Raw genomic sequence first — 18,513 nt, 5'->3', positions numbered from 1 at the left:
CTTTTATACTCTATGCCCCCATTTATTAAGTCCAAGATCTTGAAAGTTTTTAACAAATTTCTCAACCTGGCCTACTACATTCAACAATTTGTGCCTGTGCACAAAGTCTTTCTGTTCTTGAACACCCTGTAGAATTGTATTACTTATCTTGTACTGTCTTCCCTCTTTCTATCTCAAAGTGTATCACTTCACAACTATGAGAATAGATAGTCAGTGTTCACAAATCGTTTAACTGTGAGACTTGGAAATATATCATCATCTGTACCTTCACTGTTGTTGGGTAAATCCTGGACTTCTGTCCCTAATGGCATTGTGGATCTATCTACATCATATGGAGTGCAGCAATTCAAGAAGGCAGCTCATCACCACCTTGTCAAGGGCAACCAGGAACAGGCAATTAATGCTGCCAGCCAGTGACACCCATGTCCCACGAGTGAATTTAGAAAAAATATATCAGTCAGATTGTGTCCTCATCTTATATCTTCAGTATGTTTAGGAATGAGAATCCTATGTAATGTTTTCCATTGTCCCCAGTGATGTAGAGACAACTTACCACATTTGCATTACTCATCAGTTGACAGTAAATTGCCAGTTTCACTTGAGAAGATGGCAGGAATAACTGGTGTGGTGACATGCTGCATCTGATCAGAGACTGGCTGGTTTGAGCCAAGCCTATAATAAACTATACGCCTTTCCAACATATTCCACTATTCATTTTTGCCCATGGGTGTCTTAAAATCACTGTCATAATAAGATTTTTTGTAAAAAATTGTATTAAATGCACCACATAAAAAGCAAATTTTTACTTAAAACAAAAACAAACCTGCGTATTGTGGAAGTAGAGCAGGTCTATAAGCCTCTATGAAAAGATCAGATAGTTTGATCCCATTGCAACACTGCACCTACCCTAGTCTCCAAGGAACACTGGTTGTTTCAGCGTAGCTTGTAAAATGAATAATTGCAGTATGAGGCAGTGGTTAGTAATTTGCAAAGGGTGCTTCAAAAAGGTATCGTGCCCTCGTAGGAGTATGAGAAATGCCTAATGCTGGTTTTGGGTACACACCGTGGATGTCTACGAAGATAGCTTAATCGACATGACAAATCACACACCTTAACAGAGAATGAACCTGCACCATCATCTGTCCCAATGTGTCTTGAGTTGGCTCATAACTGCATGTAAAACCAGTGCAGTACAATCCAACTTCTAGTCTCTAAACCCTCATTGAGGAATAGTTTGACAAACATATTTTTTTGGCCAGTTGTCTCTTGTGAGCCTTGGTGGTAAGTCTCAAAACATGCTTTGATGGTGGTAAGTGGGAAGGACAAAGCAGGTAACACTGTCCTTATCTAATATCTACTTGTATTTTGTAGCATGAGTCTTGGACAGGGATCAGAAAGCGGGAAGCTTATTTATTTTTTTCCTTTCCCTAGTTCAAGGGCCTTGATTCTACTGGAATTAATTCGGCCAACTAGTGAAAGGACATCAACTTTATTCAGCAGAAAGTAAGGGTCAGATCTGTAATTATTAAACCATTGCCTTGCTCTTGTAGGTTAAAGAAGGAATTGGTTTCCCGAGTGAATGCTGTGGCTGCAGAATTCCGTCGCATCTCAAAAAAACAGGTGGCAGAGACAACAAAAAGGGCCATCCGTGAAAATGCATCCATCAGCAACAAGCTGGGAAAAATATCGGACAAAAGCGTAAAAATAATAAAGGAGAATGATGATTTGAAATCAGAAGCAAAGAAGCAACAGCGAACCATTCATATCTTGGAGGACAGTCAGAAAGAACTGGCCAAAAAAAATTTCAGCAACCTGAAGGTTTGATATACTTCCGGAAGGAATATTTCCATGCAGTGGTGGGCTGCTTAGTTCACACTAGCAATATCATACACTCATGCTGCTCCTTCAACATAGAGAAAGGTTGTTGACCCTACATTTGGTCAAAGAGGTCTGGTTCTTAAAGGAGTGTAGAAAAAAGGCCATTTGGCCTATCATTGCTTGTGCCTGCTTTTTGAAAGATCTAGTCCTGGAGCCCAGCATTTTTTTTCTGCCTTCTATTTACCTAATTCCCAATTGAAAATCACTATCCACTTCTACCACTCTTTCAGGTGGTGCATTCTAGATTTTAATAACTCAGAATGTAAAACAAAATTCACCTCCTCGCCTCTGGCTTGTTGGCACATTACTTTAAATGTGTCTTCTCATTACTGCAAACTTTTGATCACAGAGCAGGAGTAGGCCATTTAGCTCCTTGAACCTGCTCTGTCATTCAATGAGGGCACGGCTGATTTGATTGTAATCTCAACCACATTTCCACCTACCCCAAAGATCTTTCATCTAACATTTTCCCTATGATAGATGTTAAGCTAACGAGCCTGTAGTTTCCTGCTTTCTGTCTCCCTTTTTGAATAAAGGAGTTACATTTGTTATCTTCCAATCTATTAGGACTGTTCCTGAATCAAGAGAGTTTTTGAAAATCAAAAACAATGCATCAACTACATCACTTGCCACTTCCAAGAACCTAGGATGAAGCCCATCAGTCCATTTAGGCTACTTTTGCTCATTTCTAGTTGCTATATAGATAAATGTCCCATGATTACCGCTGTGCATCTATGACAAGCTCTCATTATTTTGATCTTTATACTCCATCGCACAGCCTGGTTACTGTCAGAGGCCTGTAAACCACTTCCATAAGTGACTTCTTGCTTTTTATCATTAAACTTTTCAGAAAACAGTTTCTACTTATTTATTCAAACCGCTTCATGTTTTGGACACATAACTCCTCTTAGTTTTGTTTTGTCTCAGGAGAGCAGTTGCAATCTTTGAGTTAAATTTAATCTTCCATTTCAATAATCGATTCACTTGTTCCAGACACCTACGACTGTTCATACCTCTGTTTACTACTGTTCTGAGTTTTGTGTCAAATGCAGACTTTGAAATTATACCCATGTACAGGTATAGTTGAATACTGCACCAAGGTATGCATGTCACCAGGTTTTTTTGAGGAAGATCTGTTTCTCATTTTTAATGGTCTGTGCATTAAACAAGCTCCCTCTCTCCAAACAACTGGAGTAATTTGCTTCTTAAATTTCAGGTTATCCAAATGCTGACTGAGAAATGCAAACAGCAGCAGGAATCATTAGAAAATTGTATGCAGAGAGAGAAGGTGATACCACAACTTGAGACATCCATCAAGAAACTAGAGGAACAAAATGAATCTTTGAGGTATATGCAGTCCAGTTCTGTGTTTACATGGGTTTCTACTGACTGAACATCAAAAATGTTACTTTTTGACAGTAGGAGTGTCACCCTAGGTACTCCCCTTTGCTATAATTTTAACCTGTTTCTTCAGATGTTTTATTTGGTTTAATATTATTCCATAATGAAAGCTCCCATGAATTGTATTCTGTGAAATAGGAAGATAAGACAATGAATGCGTGGGAGAGGACTTTAGATTGGACACTGGGACTGGCTGTTGGGAGATGGCACCTGTACAAAGCTGGACAAGTTGCAGTTAAACAGAAGTAAGACTCTAGTTCCTTGCAGACTGTTTTGTTAGAACTGTTCACAAGAGTTTAAACTTAACCCGCAGAGAATGTTAGTAAGTAATACCAGGATGGAGAAAATGCTAGGATAGGTTGATAGCACTAAAATAGAGAATAGTAAGTTAATGGGTGGAGAAAGGGAGAAAGTAGTAAAGTCTAAATCAGGGTTACACTGCATATATGTGAATGCATGGAGTATAGATAATAGGTTACAGGCACACAGGGTCTATGATATTGTGATTGACTTAAGGAATGGCAGATCTGGGTGATAAATATTCCTGGTTACAAGGTGTCCGGGAAAGATAGGAAAGGAGAAAAAGTGGGAGGTAGCGATATTAGTTGAGGAGAACATTGGAGTGCTAGGGAAAGATGATATTTCAGAGGGTTCAAGGACAGAATCAATCTGGCTAGAGCTAAGGATTAAGAAGAGTGCAATTACTTTGCTCTATAGACTACAAGCTAGTAGGAAGGATTGAGAGGAGCAAATCTACAAAGAAATTACAGAGAGATGTAAACATCATAGAGTAGTTATATCATTATCATTAATGAATATGGTTGTCCACCTAGGAAATTCCATGTCACTGGTCATGGGTTCTGTGGGTCCTTATGTGGTTGATGAGCCCAATCCTAGAGCCCCATTTCCAACTGTATATTTGGCAGGTGTTTTCCGGAAATGGAATTGGTCCTTAGCCTTGAAATTGCTGACATTCCTTTCTCCTGTTCCTTTTCCATACTCCCTATTGCTGATGGGTGTTCTCAAAGAATTGTGTCCCTTCAGACAGGAAGTTCCTCAAACTGGTTTCTTCTGAACAAGGGTCTTGAGGAAATCTTGCAGAGAGCCTTTGAAACGCTTCCTTTGTCCTCCTCTCAATCAAGTGCCTTCCTCGAGCTGGGCGAAGCTTTGTTTTGGCAGGCAGAACTCAGTCATCCCAACCATGTGGACAGTTCTTCATTCTGGACATTATCCGTAAGGGTTTGTACATTCTGATTTCTGAGACTGAGCTTGGCTTTGGTTTTGAGACAGCAAATAGATGAGCCTGCTGGATGTGGTTTTCCTGACAGGCTGGTTACAGGACAGACTATTTTTAGGATACCTTTTCTAGCCCCTTCCCTGTGCAAGGTGAGCAGACTGGATCCTGAAGAAGGCTGCTTAGTCATGAAGAAAGCTGCCAAAATACCCTTCTGTTCCTATTCCAACAGCAAAATGACTGAGTCAAACTCCACCACCAACATGCTGGTCCAAAGCCAGGGACTTCTAGATCTCACAATCCTGTCCCTGTCATCTCTTGCCAGTTGCTGCAGGCCTTGTGTTGCGTGTGGGGGAGAGTTGAATTCCTCCAGCAAGATGCCTTGCGTAGGAAATCTTTTTAACATGTTGCACATCAGACACACATTCCTTGTCAGAACATAGATCCAGTTCCAATGGCAAAGAAACCTTGATGACCGGGAATCTGCCTACTGCTGCAGTCTTCATCCGCCATCACAGCCATGATAGCACATGGATATCTTGCACCTGATTTACCATCGAGGACTTCTATTAAATTGCACTTTTTCTGGTTCTTCCCCTCCTAACCTTACCGCTCTTGGATGGCCCTGCCACGATTTGAGAACTGATGACATTGCTCTTGGGATAAATAGAACATTCAAGCCTCTCCAACTGCAACAAGCTGGCAATCCACAGAAAGCGTAGTAGTAATGGGGCACAGTTGTTAACATGGTGGCTGAGCTGGCTTGTTTTCGTTCAGACGTTTCGTCACCATGCTAGATAACATCATCAGTGAGGCCTCCGATGAAGGATGTTGTTCTACTCCATTGGATTTTATACTGTCCAGTCTGTTATGGTGAGTTGTGTCATTTCCGGTTTTGTTCTGTATGGGTTTGTACATGGGATCCAATTCTCTATGTTTGTTGATTGCATTACGGGTGGACAACCATGCCTGTAGGAATTCCCATGCATATCTATGTCTGGCTTGGGCTACTATGGTTACTTTGTCCCAGTTAAACTGATGGCCTTCATTGTCTGAATGTACTGATATTAGGGAAAGTTCGTCATATCGTTTTGTTGCTAGCTGATGTTCGTGTATCCTGATAGCTAGTTTCCTTCCTGTCTGTCCAATGTAATGCTTGTGGCAGTCGTTGCATGGTATTTTGTAAACTACATTGGTTCTGCATGTCGTGGAGATGGGGTCTATAAGTCTTGTGAATGTTTGTTGTAGAGTGGTTGTGGGCTTGGGTGTTGCCATGATTCCTAGTGTTCGTAGGAGCCTCGTTGTCAGTTCTGATATGTTCTTGATATAGGGCAGTGTGGCCTGTATGTTAGGGCGTACTGTGTCCTCTTGTTGTCTATTTAGTAGACACCTGCAGCTGAAGTTGCGGGGATATCCGTTCATAGCAAAGATTTTGTATAGGTGCTCTTACTGTTTCCTTCACAAGGATTATAGACCCTATACCCATGACATGCAGAACCAACGTAGTTTACAAAATACCATGTAACAACTGCCACAAGTATTACATCGGACAGACAGGAAGGAAACTAGCCATCAGAATACACGAACATCAGCTAGCAGCAAAACAACACAATGAACTTTCCCTGGTATCAGTACACTCGGACAGTGAAGGCCATCAATTTAACTGGGACAATGTAACCATAGTAGCCCAAGCCAAACATAGACACACAGAGGCATGGTTCTCAACCCATAATGCAATCAACAAACATATAGAATTGGACCCCATGTACAAACCCATACAGAACAAAAGTGGAAATGACACTACTCACCATAACAGACCCGACAATTCCAAGCGGAGTAGAACAACATCACTTCATCGGAGGCCTCACTGATGATGTTATCTAGCATGGTGATGAAATGTCTGAATGAAAACAAGCCAGCTCGGTGAGCAAGTCAACAAACTCACCCACAACCCAAGCTACAAATCTTTGCAAAATCCTTAAAGTAATGGTGTACTTTAATTACCTGTACAACAACTGGAATACTATTAGTGTAAGGGCCAGTGCTCCCAGATTGTATTCAGGAGAATTTCCCACAACAGTAGATGTGCACAAAGAAAACACTGGTAGACCTATGATTTTGAGAATGAGATGGTCCAAATAGATCAAGTAATAGTGGGGAACATTTAGGGAAAGTGATTATTGTGTCATAAGGTTTAAGATTACGGTAGAAACTAACATTGGTCAACGCATTGTAAAACATAATCAACTGGCAGACAGCAGACTTCAATGGGACAAGAACAGAGGTTGGCCGGATAGACTGGAAACAAAGGTAGGCAAGAAAGCAGTAGCTGAACATTAGGCTACTTTTAAAGATAGTTTGGTCTCAGTCTAGTTACATTCCCTGAAAAGGGAAAGGCAGGACAAACAAATTCCGAGATCCCTTGATGACAAAGGAGATAGAAATTAAGTTAATGAAGAAAAAGCATGTTTATCACGAGAACCAAGGTGAATGGGAAAAGTTCAGAAGGAAGCTGATAAAGTAAATATCAGAAGCAAAGAGGGATTATGAGAAAAGACAGGCAACTAACATAAAAGGAAATCCCAAAATCCTTTTTAAGCACACCAATAGAAAAAAGGTTACAAAAGGAGGAGTGGGGGTGATTAGAGGCCCAAAAGGGAATTTACACTTAGTCATAGGAAATATGGCTGAGATGTTAAATGGAAACTCAGTCATTTGAAGGGTTTAAAATTAATAAGGAAAGGGTATTAGATAAGCTGCCTGTACTTAAAGTTGACACGGCACCGAAACTGGATGAGATGCGGAAAGAAGTGAGGTTGGAAATTGCAGAGGCACTGGCCACAATCTTTCAGTCTTCTCTAGATTTGGAAATGTTGCTAGAGAATTCCAAACATTACACCCTTGTTCACTGAAATTTATTCCTTTAAAGTTAAATATTACTTGTTCTAAACTCCCCTCACATAATTTTCAGGAACAATGTAATCTCTGTTCAGAAGCAACTGGAGACAAAGCAATCTCAATTGGACAATCAGAAAAGCCTCATGGAACAACAGGAAAAACGTAGGAAACACTTGGAGAGAGTTCTGTCTGAAGCTGCCTATGCTCTGAAAGAGGTGCTACAGGTAAGATAGCCACTTCTATTTTGAGAACAGATTCATTATTGCGGCCCACTTTGAAGCCAGACAGAGATATGTGCCACTGTGAGATTGCTGATATCCTTTGAAATGTTCTGTTACTTATTAAGTGGTGTGGGTCAATCCAATTCTAACAAGCTGCATCATGGATTGCTACTACTGTTTGTGTATCTGCGACCTGCTTTGTTCATGTCACAGCCTTCTGATCTTGGCTGCCCGAAAGAGTCAAGTTAAAAAGTAGAAATCATTCAGTCAAACAGGAAAGTGCAGCATTGATCGATGTTCTGACTTGCTGACCGAGCTGGCTTGTTTTCATTCAGACGTTTCATTACCATGCTAGATAACATCGTCAGTGAAGCTTCCGATGAAGTGATGTTGTTCTACTCCGCTTGGAATTGTCGGGTCTGTTATGGTGAGTTCTGAGTTTCACTAGTTGGCCTCAGCCATGATGCAACAAGTGGCCTCTGTATCGCTAACTTTGAAAAGGTTCCTGCTCCTTGATGCTATCCGGCATCCCCGCTGAAATATTTGCATGGCTCCCTGAGGAGAAAATGGTTAAATTTCACATGAAGGAATAGATTTCCAGTGCTCACTGTTCAAGCTCACAGCTTGGACTCAGTACCAAACAGCTGCCAGGGTTCAAGGAGCCATATGGTTGCATGACACATGTGACTGCAGAAATAAAAATAAAGATTAATTACAGTTTTCTCCCTGTTGGATTTAGAACATGAATTCTTCAACTCAAAATCTTTCTCAAATTAATTTATAATGGCATCCATCTGCGATTTGTTAACTGTGAAAGGCCCTTACAAGGTCAAAGGCTAGCACAGCTGCAGCATGCTGCTTGTACTCCCAAGACTGCACCAGCCCACAATGCAACTTATGTTAATATGTGTAAAATACTGTTCAGCATGTGCCATTTACCCACCTGAACTTGACCCACTTCAAGCTCATTTTTCTTTGCGTCCCCACCCTGAGGTTAGTTTCTGCTTGCCGAGACTGACCATTCATATCTGTCACAAGAATGCAGCTATTAGCAGGTTTCAGCTGTTGTTTTGCACAACTGGAATCCAGCTCCATGCCACTTATTTGACTGAAACGGTTTGCAGCTGTTTGGAAAGTCCCATCGGAACTCTCAATAAATAAATATTTGGGAGATAGAAGAGATGCCGATGTTTGGTTTGTCCCTGTCTTCCTGCTTGCCAGTAGACAGGATTTTCATTCATTAACCCTTAAGAGGTATAGTAATGTGACGGTTATGTCACTAGACTAATAACTCAGCGCTTCGAGTTGATGGTCTAGAGATGCCAGTTTAAATCCAAGCATGACAGCGCAGGAATTCAGAAACAAAGGAATACTTGTAGTGTATTTTGTCTTTCTCAACCACCAGACATCTCAGGGCACTGTATAGGCAGTGAAGTGGTTTTGAAGTACAACATTGTACTACTGTTATTATAGGAAATGTGACAGCTAATCTGAGCGCAACAACTTCCGACATGCACCAGTGTGTTGATCGAGGGATAAATATTGGCCAGGGAACAGTGGGTAACTTCCCTGCTCTAATTCAAAATAGTGCCTTGAAATCATATCCACCCACCTGACAGGGCAGGTAGGGCCTCAATTTGAACATTCCACCTGAAAGACAACCCTCCCTCAGTACTACATTGCAGTGTCAGCCTTACTCAAGTCTTGGAGTGAAATTTGGACCCGGAATCTGATGACTTAGAGGCACGAATGTGACTAACTAAGCCATAGCTAATGAATGTTAGACAAAAACATATCTGGAATAAAAGGCGATGTTATTGTACAAAGTATCACTGAAGAGCTGCAGTATAGAAAAGGGCTATTTGGCCCATTGTGTCTGTGTTGACCCTCTGAAGGACCTGTTGCCCTTGTGCTATTCTCTGCTTTCCTCCTGCCACCCTACACATTTTTCCCTTAACAGATAATAATCCAATTCCCCTTTGAATACATTGAGCACAGGCCAAACGCAGGCAGCTGGGACTAGTTTTGTTTGGAAAACTCAGTCAGCATGAACTAGTTAGACTGAAGGGTCTGTTTCTGTGCTGTATGACTCTATATTTTCCAAAAAGGAGAACAATTTCACTAGGGTTTAAAGGATTAAATGATAAGGACAAGATGCAAAAACAAGGCTTCTTGGGTACAGAAGACAGAGGGGCGATAAAATCAATCATTAAATTTTAATTCTGGATTTGAAAGTGTAGATCCAGAGAAACTGTTTCATATGGCAGGAGAACCCAGAACAAGAAAGCTTAATCTTAAAAGTTTATGGTTAGTATTATTTCTGGCTAAAAGATCACAATTAAGAAAACAGGGAAAATGCTAAATAGCCCAGCTTACACATACTGTTTTGAACTGAAAAGCAAGCATAAAAGTGGCATAGTACTTTTTATTAACTGTAGAATGCAGGCCTCTGATGCAGCTTACCAGAGAGAATACCCTTTTAACCCCTTCACATAAACAGTCAGAGTGAAGCAAAGAACTGAAATCCACTAAGGTTGTTCTTGGATTGTTTGGACTGGAACAATATATAAAAAAACTGATTCCCTTGAAGAGGCTCTTCAACAAACAAACCTCACGATAAATCTGCTAACAGCCTAGAATACAATCATCTGTGTGTTATTGTTTACCCCTGTCCAGAATGGTTCCTTGATATAGGGAGGCAGCTAGCAGGAAATTAGACTCATATACACCTGCAATACAGAGAAATACCAATGGGAACACAACAAACTGGATTCTGTATAGAGTGACATGAAATAGAAGAGAAAGCTCCTTTCACAAAATTACTACTACTACCAAGCTTTGTGGCTCAGCTGCAATGTCCCTACCTCTGGGCCTGGTGGTTCAAGTCCCACCTGCTCCAGAAGTATGCCATAACACAACTGAAACAGGATGATTAAAAATATCTACAACTACTAGGTCTGATTGTCTACTGCCACAAAAACATTTCCACTCTCAAAGTATAAGCTTCTTTTAAATTTTGTCTAAAACAGGAAGAATAACGAGGCAAAGTTTATTCTGTCAATAAGAAATGCTGGGTAAAGCATCCAGGGCTTTATGAATAGTAGCAGAGAGCACAAATTATGTTAAACTCGTATAAAATGCTGCTTCAGCCTCAACTAGATTACTGCATCCAGTTCTGGGCACCACACTGTAAGGAAAGATGTGAAAGCATTAGAGAGAGTGCAGATAAGTATTATTGAGAATGGTTCCAAGGATGAGGAACTTCAGTTACATAGATCGGAGAAAAACTGCTAACTAGAAATATATAATACTTGAATTTCTTCAATAGACTTCCGAAATAATTATGTTAAGTTGCAAACAGTCTAAGGATTAAAGTTCTAAATTAATTTAACCAAATTTGGGAATTGCTACATTCTTTAGCATTTTCTGACTCTTCAGTGTTGTTTCTCTGCAGGACAAAACAGAATGTGCAGATGAATCCTTTTCCATGACCAATCAAGAGAAGACAGATTCTGAGGTGCTGCTATATGCTCAGCGCAGTCAAATGATGCAGAAATTGCTGCTCTTACTAAACAGTGCAGCCATACTTGGACTTGGGCCTTCATTGGGGGAGTTTATTAAAGACAGGCTGCCTCTCCTGGAACAGAAACCTCCAAGTCCTCAGGGGAGGTATGTAAAATGACGATTAAGTAAGGGATAGCATTTTTTTTACTCGCTAGAATTTGCTGCCCACATTTTGTTACTTGGAAAACGTATTAATTAAGTTAATTTCCACGATGTATTCTCATCGTAAAAATACGAACCGAAAGAACTGCGGATGCTGTAAATCTGAATCAGAAAGAGAAATTGCTGGAAAAGCACAGCAGGTCTGGCAACATCTGTGGAGAGAAATCAGAGTTAATGTTTCGGGTCGAGTGACCCTTCTTCAGAACTTTTCCAGCAATTTCTGTTTTTGATTTTAAAAATGCAGTTCCTTCCAATTTTCCTCGTTTCCCTGAACCTCCTGGATCATGCTGGTTTCGACCATGATACACACTATCATGCAGCCTTACCTTGATCTGGGAAAAGTGAACAGGCTTCACTTGCCTCTTAACATAGTTTCTGGCAAGAATTATCACTTAGTTATGAACTGGAACTTTGGATGATGTATTTGAAAGTTTCTGAAGTCAGAGTTACTGAGACTAGTTGTAGATGTCTAGCCCTACTTCAGCTTTGATCAGCTAGCTTAACACAGGAATTAAGGCATTTGGTTTCATGTTGGGTACTAACAATATCAAATGAGACATCAGGGAGTATGCAAATGCAATCATTTAAAAACAAAATCAACTTTATACATTTTAATTGCTGATATTAAGTGAATTTAAGGAAGAAGTACAGCCTTCCAGTTTACAATGAGATTTTATTATTCTGTGCATATAAGATTAAAAATTACTCCTCTGAAACTGACAGCAACATGTGGAATCCAAACATATACTGTTAAAGACAAAAATCTAAAAGTTGCAGTCAGTGTCTGTACTCTCATAAGGTGTGCTATTATGAACCCTTCTGAATGTAATCAACTGGAAATCATTGAATTGGTGAGAACATCTACTGTTTTTCTTTTGGTCTCATTGTTAAAAACCCTTGAAAAAGTTGCATCTCATAGCATGAGGGGTAACTGGGTTTTTAATGGTGTGCTAATTTCATAACTACTGCTAAATATCCTCACTGTCCCTGGAAGAGTATATATTAATTGAATATGCCATTTCTTTATAATGATGAGAAATTATTTATTTTGAAAAATATATTTTTTATGTTTATGGTGTGTTAACTTCTATCTTAATCTTATTTAAAAACTCCAATTATTTAATTACTATTTCTATCATTTAAAAATTTGTGTAAAGGGAGTTTGATCTTTCGGTTTTGGTGTCTGTGAGAATACTAAAGTGCGTTTAGGTGCATACCCAGCATGATGACATTACTGCTCATAAACGTCTCGAGAGCCCTTGACTTGATGCCAGATTCAAACTGACATCAGGAAAGAGGGGTTCTTCGCTGCAGACATTGCTACTTTTTTGTGGGCCAGTTTCTTCAGAGGCAAGCATTGTTGCATGGCTGCTGACTGTGAAATCCATCTCCCACTGTGTTAGCCTCCCAGCCCAACAGTTGAAGACACATCTGAGATAATTACTGCTGTTGTCAATGCACACTTTGACTAGATTAAGTTGTTTTTCATTGTCAGTGTTATCCATCCCATCTTGAAAGTGATGATATATTATCCAAATATGGATAAAGGGATCTGTCCCATCCTTAATCCAATAAGTCATTCTAGACCTGAGTTAGTGATGGGAAGATTTAACTTAAATTGCCAGACAGGAAACACATAGGACCAAGCAGGGCACTGTCATTTTGCCCCCTTATTTTATCAATTTAAAATTCAATTCACACAAACCAGCACTGAATCAACCTTGGTTATTTTTCTTTACTCAGTGTGTTAGATTGAATTTACTCCTGTGTTAGGAGGTTCTTTAGCCAAGGAATCCCAGAATCTGAAATTCTGTACCACTCACATGCTGAAGAGAGCTGAGCGCAAGGGTCTTGTATAAAGTACTGCCCCAGTTAAGATTAGCTAACACAGCACAAATGGGAATCAAATCAATGATGTTCTGGCTTTTTTGACTTAGTGTTTTATCAAATGTTTTCTGTATCTGTCTGGTATTAATGACAGCTTTGTAGCTGTGTAAGGCATCTTTTGGCTGGCAGCAAACTGCACATGATCATAACACTACCAGTAACAATTCTTTTTCCCTTAACTTACCAGTTCCTTTCTATCTACAGTTATGCTTCAGCCTCTGGTGCCATCAAAGGACCAGGCATTCTGCCGCATTATAAAGTAGGTGATCTGGGTCTTGTACCAAGGCCCAAGCAAATGTCTCCAAGCATTGCTGAGAAAGTGGGCCAGCTGTCTAAGACAACGCGTTTTGGTTTGCTCAGACCATTTGCCAAATCAGCACCGACCGAAATGACTTGTTTACCTAAGGTAAATCTCCAAAATAAATATCCATGGTTTATAGGCTGTTTCAGCTGACAGTAACCTTCCATCTTTGGGGTGCAGGTTCAGTTCCAGCCTGTACCAATGGCAGAATGACCGTGTCTTCCAGTTCCAAGGGCCTAGCATAAAATAATGTTTTGGTAAATAAGGCTGATGCTGTGGCCACAATCTTCCATTTCTCCATGATTATAGACTTGGTGTCAAAGGATTGAAGGACTACATATGCCAAATCTCTGTTTGAGAATTAGGAGCGAGGTAAATGCAGCAGCCTCAGGCTCAGTGGGTGGTGCAAAAGCTTGGCAGCGATCCAGGGCAAAGTTAATTTGGCATTTTAAAGTATGAGCTGATAAATGGTTAACAGCATAGATTTTTTTAAAGGCAAATTATGCTTGACTAACTTGATTGAGACTTTTCATAAAATAACATGAGGTCAATGAGGGTATTCCAGTAGATTCTGTTTGTGTGGACTTTCAAAGGATATTTTAAGTACCAGATGACAGCCATATTAGCAAACTTGAGGCCCATTTGTTTAAAAAGACAGTGGTAACATGGAAACAAAATTTGCCAAGAAAGAGTAAACAGAGGTATTAGTAAACTGTTACTTTCCTGACTGGAGGAAAGAATATAAAAGTGTTGGTATTTGAGTATAAGTCAATCATTGATCACAGCATGAGGAATGCAATGGTGCATCCAGAATTTGGCATCCTGTGACAGCACCATCAGTTGACAGGCCTGAATTTCACAGATGACTTTGTCTTGCTCACTGAAGAATAGTGTGTGTCCTCCAAGATATAACCTCCCATCTTGAATGTAGAGGTGCCACAGTTGGTCTACGTATCAGCTGTGAGAGGATCAAGGCAATTATGACCGGATAGTAACATGTGTCCTCCATCATCATGGGCAACAGAACATTAATGATGTCAGTTGCTTCCCCTAACAGGAAGCAACATCCACAGGGAAGGTGATGAGGTGATTGACGACCATTTAAGAATTAGCAAAGCCACATCAGCCTTCCACATGGTGTGTGCATCTATACCCATCAATGCAGCCATGAAGCTGCAAGTTTACATGTCCGTTGCAGTATCAACTGAAATTTATGAACTAAGATATGCAAGAGAACAGCAAAGTGGAAGTCTTCCATCCGCACGGCCTATGTAAGGTCCTGGGCATCATTGACGAGACAATATTCCTAACAAAGAAATGCTACATGGGATTGTTCATAAGCACTTACAGGAAATTATGACAGAGAGATGTCTGGCAGGGCATAAATTTTGCCTCCTAGATGTATCCCCAGCTTGAGTGGCAGTTGAATGGAAGCCATCAGTTGGGAAAAAGAAGATGGAGTTGGCCAAAGAAAACCCAGTAAAGTACTTTTAAGGAGGATATTCAAGAGTGGAACCTGGAATGAAAATGTTCAACAACTGGGACCAGTGGTGGAGTATGTTTTGGGTATACAGGGTGTAATATCAATGTTTGTAGGCAATACAAAACTCAAAAGTAGTAAATGGTGAGATAAATAATAACAGATTTCAGGACGACACAGACTGTCAAAATGATGGACTAAATTTGATGCAGAGGGGCAGCATGGTGGCACAGTGCTACCTCACAGCGCCAGGGACCCAAGTTCAAATCCACTCTCTGGCGACTGTCTGTGTGGAGTTTGCACATTCTCCCCGGGTCTGCATGGGTTTCCTCCGGGTGCTCCGGTTTCCTCCCACAGTCCAAAGATGTGCAGGTTAGGGTGGATTGGCCATGCTAAATTGCCCATAGTGACCAGGGATGTGCAGGGTTATGGGGTGGGGAGTGTGGGCTGCTCTTCAGAGGGTTGGTGTGGCCTCAATGGGCGGAATGGCTTGCTTCCACACTGTAGGGATTCTATGAAACGATATATGCTCGAAAGAATGAGGAGAGGCAATACAAAATAAATGTTACAATTTTAGAGGGAGTGCAGACACTGTGGGTGTGTGTTCACCATACATTGAAGGTATTGAAGCTAAGAAGGCTGTTTTAGGAAATGAGATTCTTGGCTTCATTAATTAAGAAGAATAGAAAACAAAACCAAGGAAATCATGCTAAACCTTTTAAAAACACTTCTCAGGCCTCTGCTGGAATATTGCGTTCAATTCTGGCTATCATCCTTTAGGAAGGATGCTTGGGGAAGGTGTAGGAGAGAATTATCAAAATACTACCAAGATGAGGGATGAAACAGTTCTCTATGGAGGCTGGTATCCCGTCACCAAGTCACCCTTTATTTACAAATGAACAGTCCTTGACTGTGCCTTATATAATGCCTTATATAGAGTCATGTACCAGAGTGTCAGTATCCCTGACATTCAATGCTTTTAGAGTCATAGAGTCATACAGCATGGAAACAGACCCTTCGGTCCAACTCGTCCATGCCAACCAAGTTTCCCAAATTAAACTAGTTCCATTTGCCTGTGTTTGGCCCATGTTCCTCTAAACCTTTCCTGTTTCAGTACCTGTCCAAATGTCTTTTAAATGTTGTAATTGTACCTGCATCTATCACTTCCTTTGGCAGTTCATTCCATAGATGAAGCACCTTCTGTGTGAAAAAATTGCCCCTCAGTCCCTTTTAAATCTTTCTCCTCTCACCTTAAAAATATGCCCTGTAATTTTGAATTCCCGTACCCTAGGGAAAAGACCTTTGCTATTCACCTTATCCATGCCGGCTGTCTGTTCTAAACATTAAATTGTGAGACGATCAATTTTATGGAAATAGTAAGTTAGTAGTAACATTATTGGACCAGTAAATCAGAGACCTCGACTAAATCTCTGGCTGTACAAGTTCAAATCTCACTATGGCAAATGGCAACATTTAAATTCAAATTGTTTATAAATAAATCATTTTGGAATAAATGATATTTTTTAATGTCAGCCAGGCCTCCCTGATTGGGGCTGTTAATCTGGTAAATTCTCCAACCAGGGAACTCATATTCTATGTGATCCAGCTGGCTGATCTGGTTACAATCGTAACAAGGGACAGTTAGGTGTAGCGAATGCAGATGCTGGAGTTGTTGCCTTGGAGAGAGAGTGGGTTAGGAGGAGTAAAAACAGAAAATTGCTGGAAATACTTAGTAGGTCAGGCAGCATCTGTGGAGCGGAACAGCATTAATGTTTCAGGTCAATAACCTGAACGAAGCCAGGATAAAGGGATATTTGATAGAGGTGTTCAAAATCACAAATAGTTTTGAAGATGTAAATAAGTTGTTTCAAGTAGTGGACAGATCAGAAACCCAAGGATGCAGATCGAACATGTCTGACAAAGGAAAAGAGGGGCATGAGGAAACATTCTGCTGCCCAGCAAGTCATGATCTGAAAGAGTAGGGTAACAAATTCAGTACTAACACTAAAGGGAATTAGATATATACTTAAATAAAAACATTTATTTACAATGCTATAAGAGAAGAACATGTGTTGTATCATTTTATGATTCTATGGAACGTGTGGGTCTACAGCACAATACTGCCTTTCAATCTCACCAGAGTGGCTGTTATGGGAAATATAAAGATATCACACTGGTGCAGTCAAATGTGCTTGGAATTAAGGTGCAATATTAACTATACTCCGCATTTGACTGCTAAACCTTACCTTTGGTGCTTGATTCAGACAAAGGATGTATGACATGGAAGATGTATCCTCCAGCACAACAATTCATTAAGCTAAAAGCTTTTTCTAGAACTCTGTACTAACTTAAAGTAACCTGGAATTTGTTGCAATGATTTATAGAAAAAATTGTTCATTGTAACCTTTATCCTTCCAAATGCTGCACTTTGCATCATTTAATCAGTATATCGTTCTGATTCACCTCATTCTGTTCCAGTTTTTTATTCTCCCTTCACTGGCAATTTTCTGTCCTCTCTTTCTCTTACTGAGCCATTGTCTGTTTAGTAGCGTAGGCAATGGTGTTGTGGTATTGTCACTGGATTAGTAATTGAGAGGCCTGGACTAATAGTCTGGGAGAGCCTAGATCAAATCCAAGACTGCAAATTCAGTGAATAATTAAATCTGAAATATGAAGCAAGTGTTCTGAATGGTGCCATGCATCCACAATTGATTGATGTAAAAGCTCATCTGATGCCCTTTAGGAAAGGAAATCTGTCATCTTTACCTGGTCTGGCTTACATATGGGTCGAGTCTGAGAGCAACATTAACGTACGAACCGAGAGCAGGCTATTCAGCCCTTGGGCCAGCTACACCATTCAATAAGATAATGGCTAATCTGTTTGTGTTTTGAATTCCACGTTATCAACTGCCTCCAATAATCTTTGATTCCCTTGTCTAACAAGAATCTATCTACCTCTTCCTTAAAAATATTTAAAGAAAACAGTTTCCACATTTTTGAGGTACAAAGTTCCAGAGTCGTACAACCCTCCAGGAGAAAAAAAATTCTCCTTACCTCTGTCCTAAAAGACTAACCCCTAATTTTAATCGAGTGCCCTGTGGTTCTGGACTTGACCACAAGAGGAAACATCCTTCCCACATCTACCTTGTCGAGATCATTCAGGATCTTATACATTTCAATCAAGTCATCCCTCACTCTTCTAAACTCTAGTGGAAACAAACCCAGCCTGTCAAACCTCTTCTCATAAGACAACTCACTCATTCCAGCTGTCAATCTAATAAACATTCTCTGAACTGCCTCCAATGCATTTTACACACTTTCTTAAATAGAGGCCAAAACTACACACATTACTCAATATGTAGTTTCACCAGTGCTCTGTATAACTAAAGCAATAACATCTTTACTTTGAGATAACAAGATGTAGAGCTGGATGAACACAGCAGGCCAAGCAGCATCAGAGGAGCAGCAAGGCTGACGTTTTGGGCCT

At 40.3% G+C, this 18,513-nt stretch overlaps 1 protein-coding gene across 1 annotated transcript in view; it reads left to right on the top strand.

The window, feature by feature from the left end:
* cfap157 (cilia and flagella associated protein 157) overlaps positions 1-18,513 on the top strand; it is a 33,077-nt gene that overhangs the window by 12,518 nt on the left and 2,046 nt on the right. Inside the window, exons 4-8 of the mRNA XM_020521464.2 lie at positions 1,551-1,818; positions 3,095-3,225; positions 7,485-7,635; positions 11,087-11,301; positions 13,450-13,651. Of these exons, the coding sequence (XP_020377053.2) occupies positions 1,551-1,818; positions 3,095-3,225; positions 7,485-7,635; positions 11,087-11,301; positions 13,450-13,651 (967 nt within the window). The remainder of the gene's footprint in view (positions 1-1,550; positions 1,819-3,094; positions 3,226-7,484; positions 7,636-11,086; positions 11,302-13,449; positions 13,652-18,513) is intronic.

The sequence above is a fragment of the Rhincodon typus genome, chromosome 28 (assembly GCF_021869965.1).
Source record: "Rhincodon typus isolate 14 chromosome 28, sRhiTyp1.1, whole genome shotgun sequence".
Classification (NCBI taxonomy): Eukaryota; Metazoa; Chordata; class Chondrichthyes; order Orectolobiformes; family Rhincodontidae; genus Rhincodon; species Rhincodon typus.
This window is presented reverse-complemented; position numbering and strand designations above follow the sequence as displayed.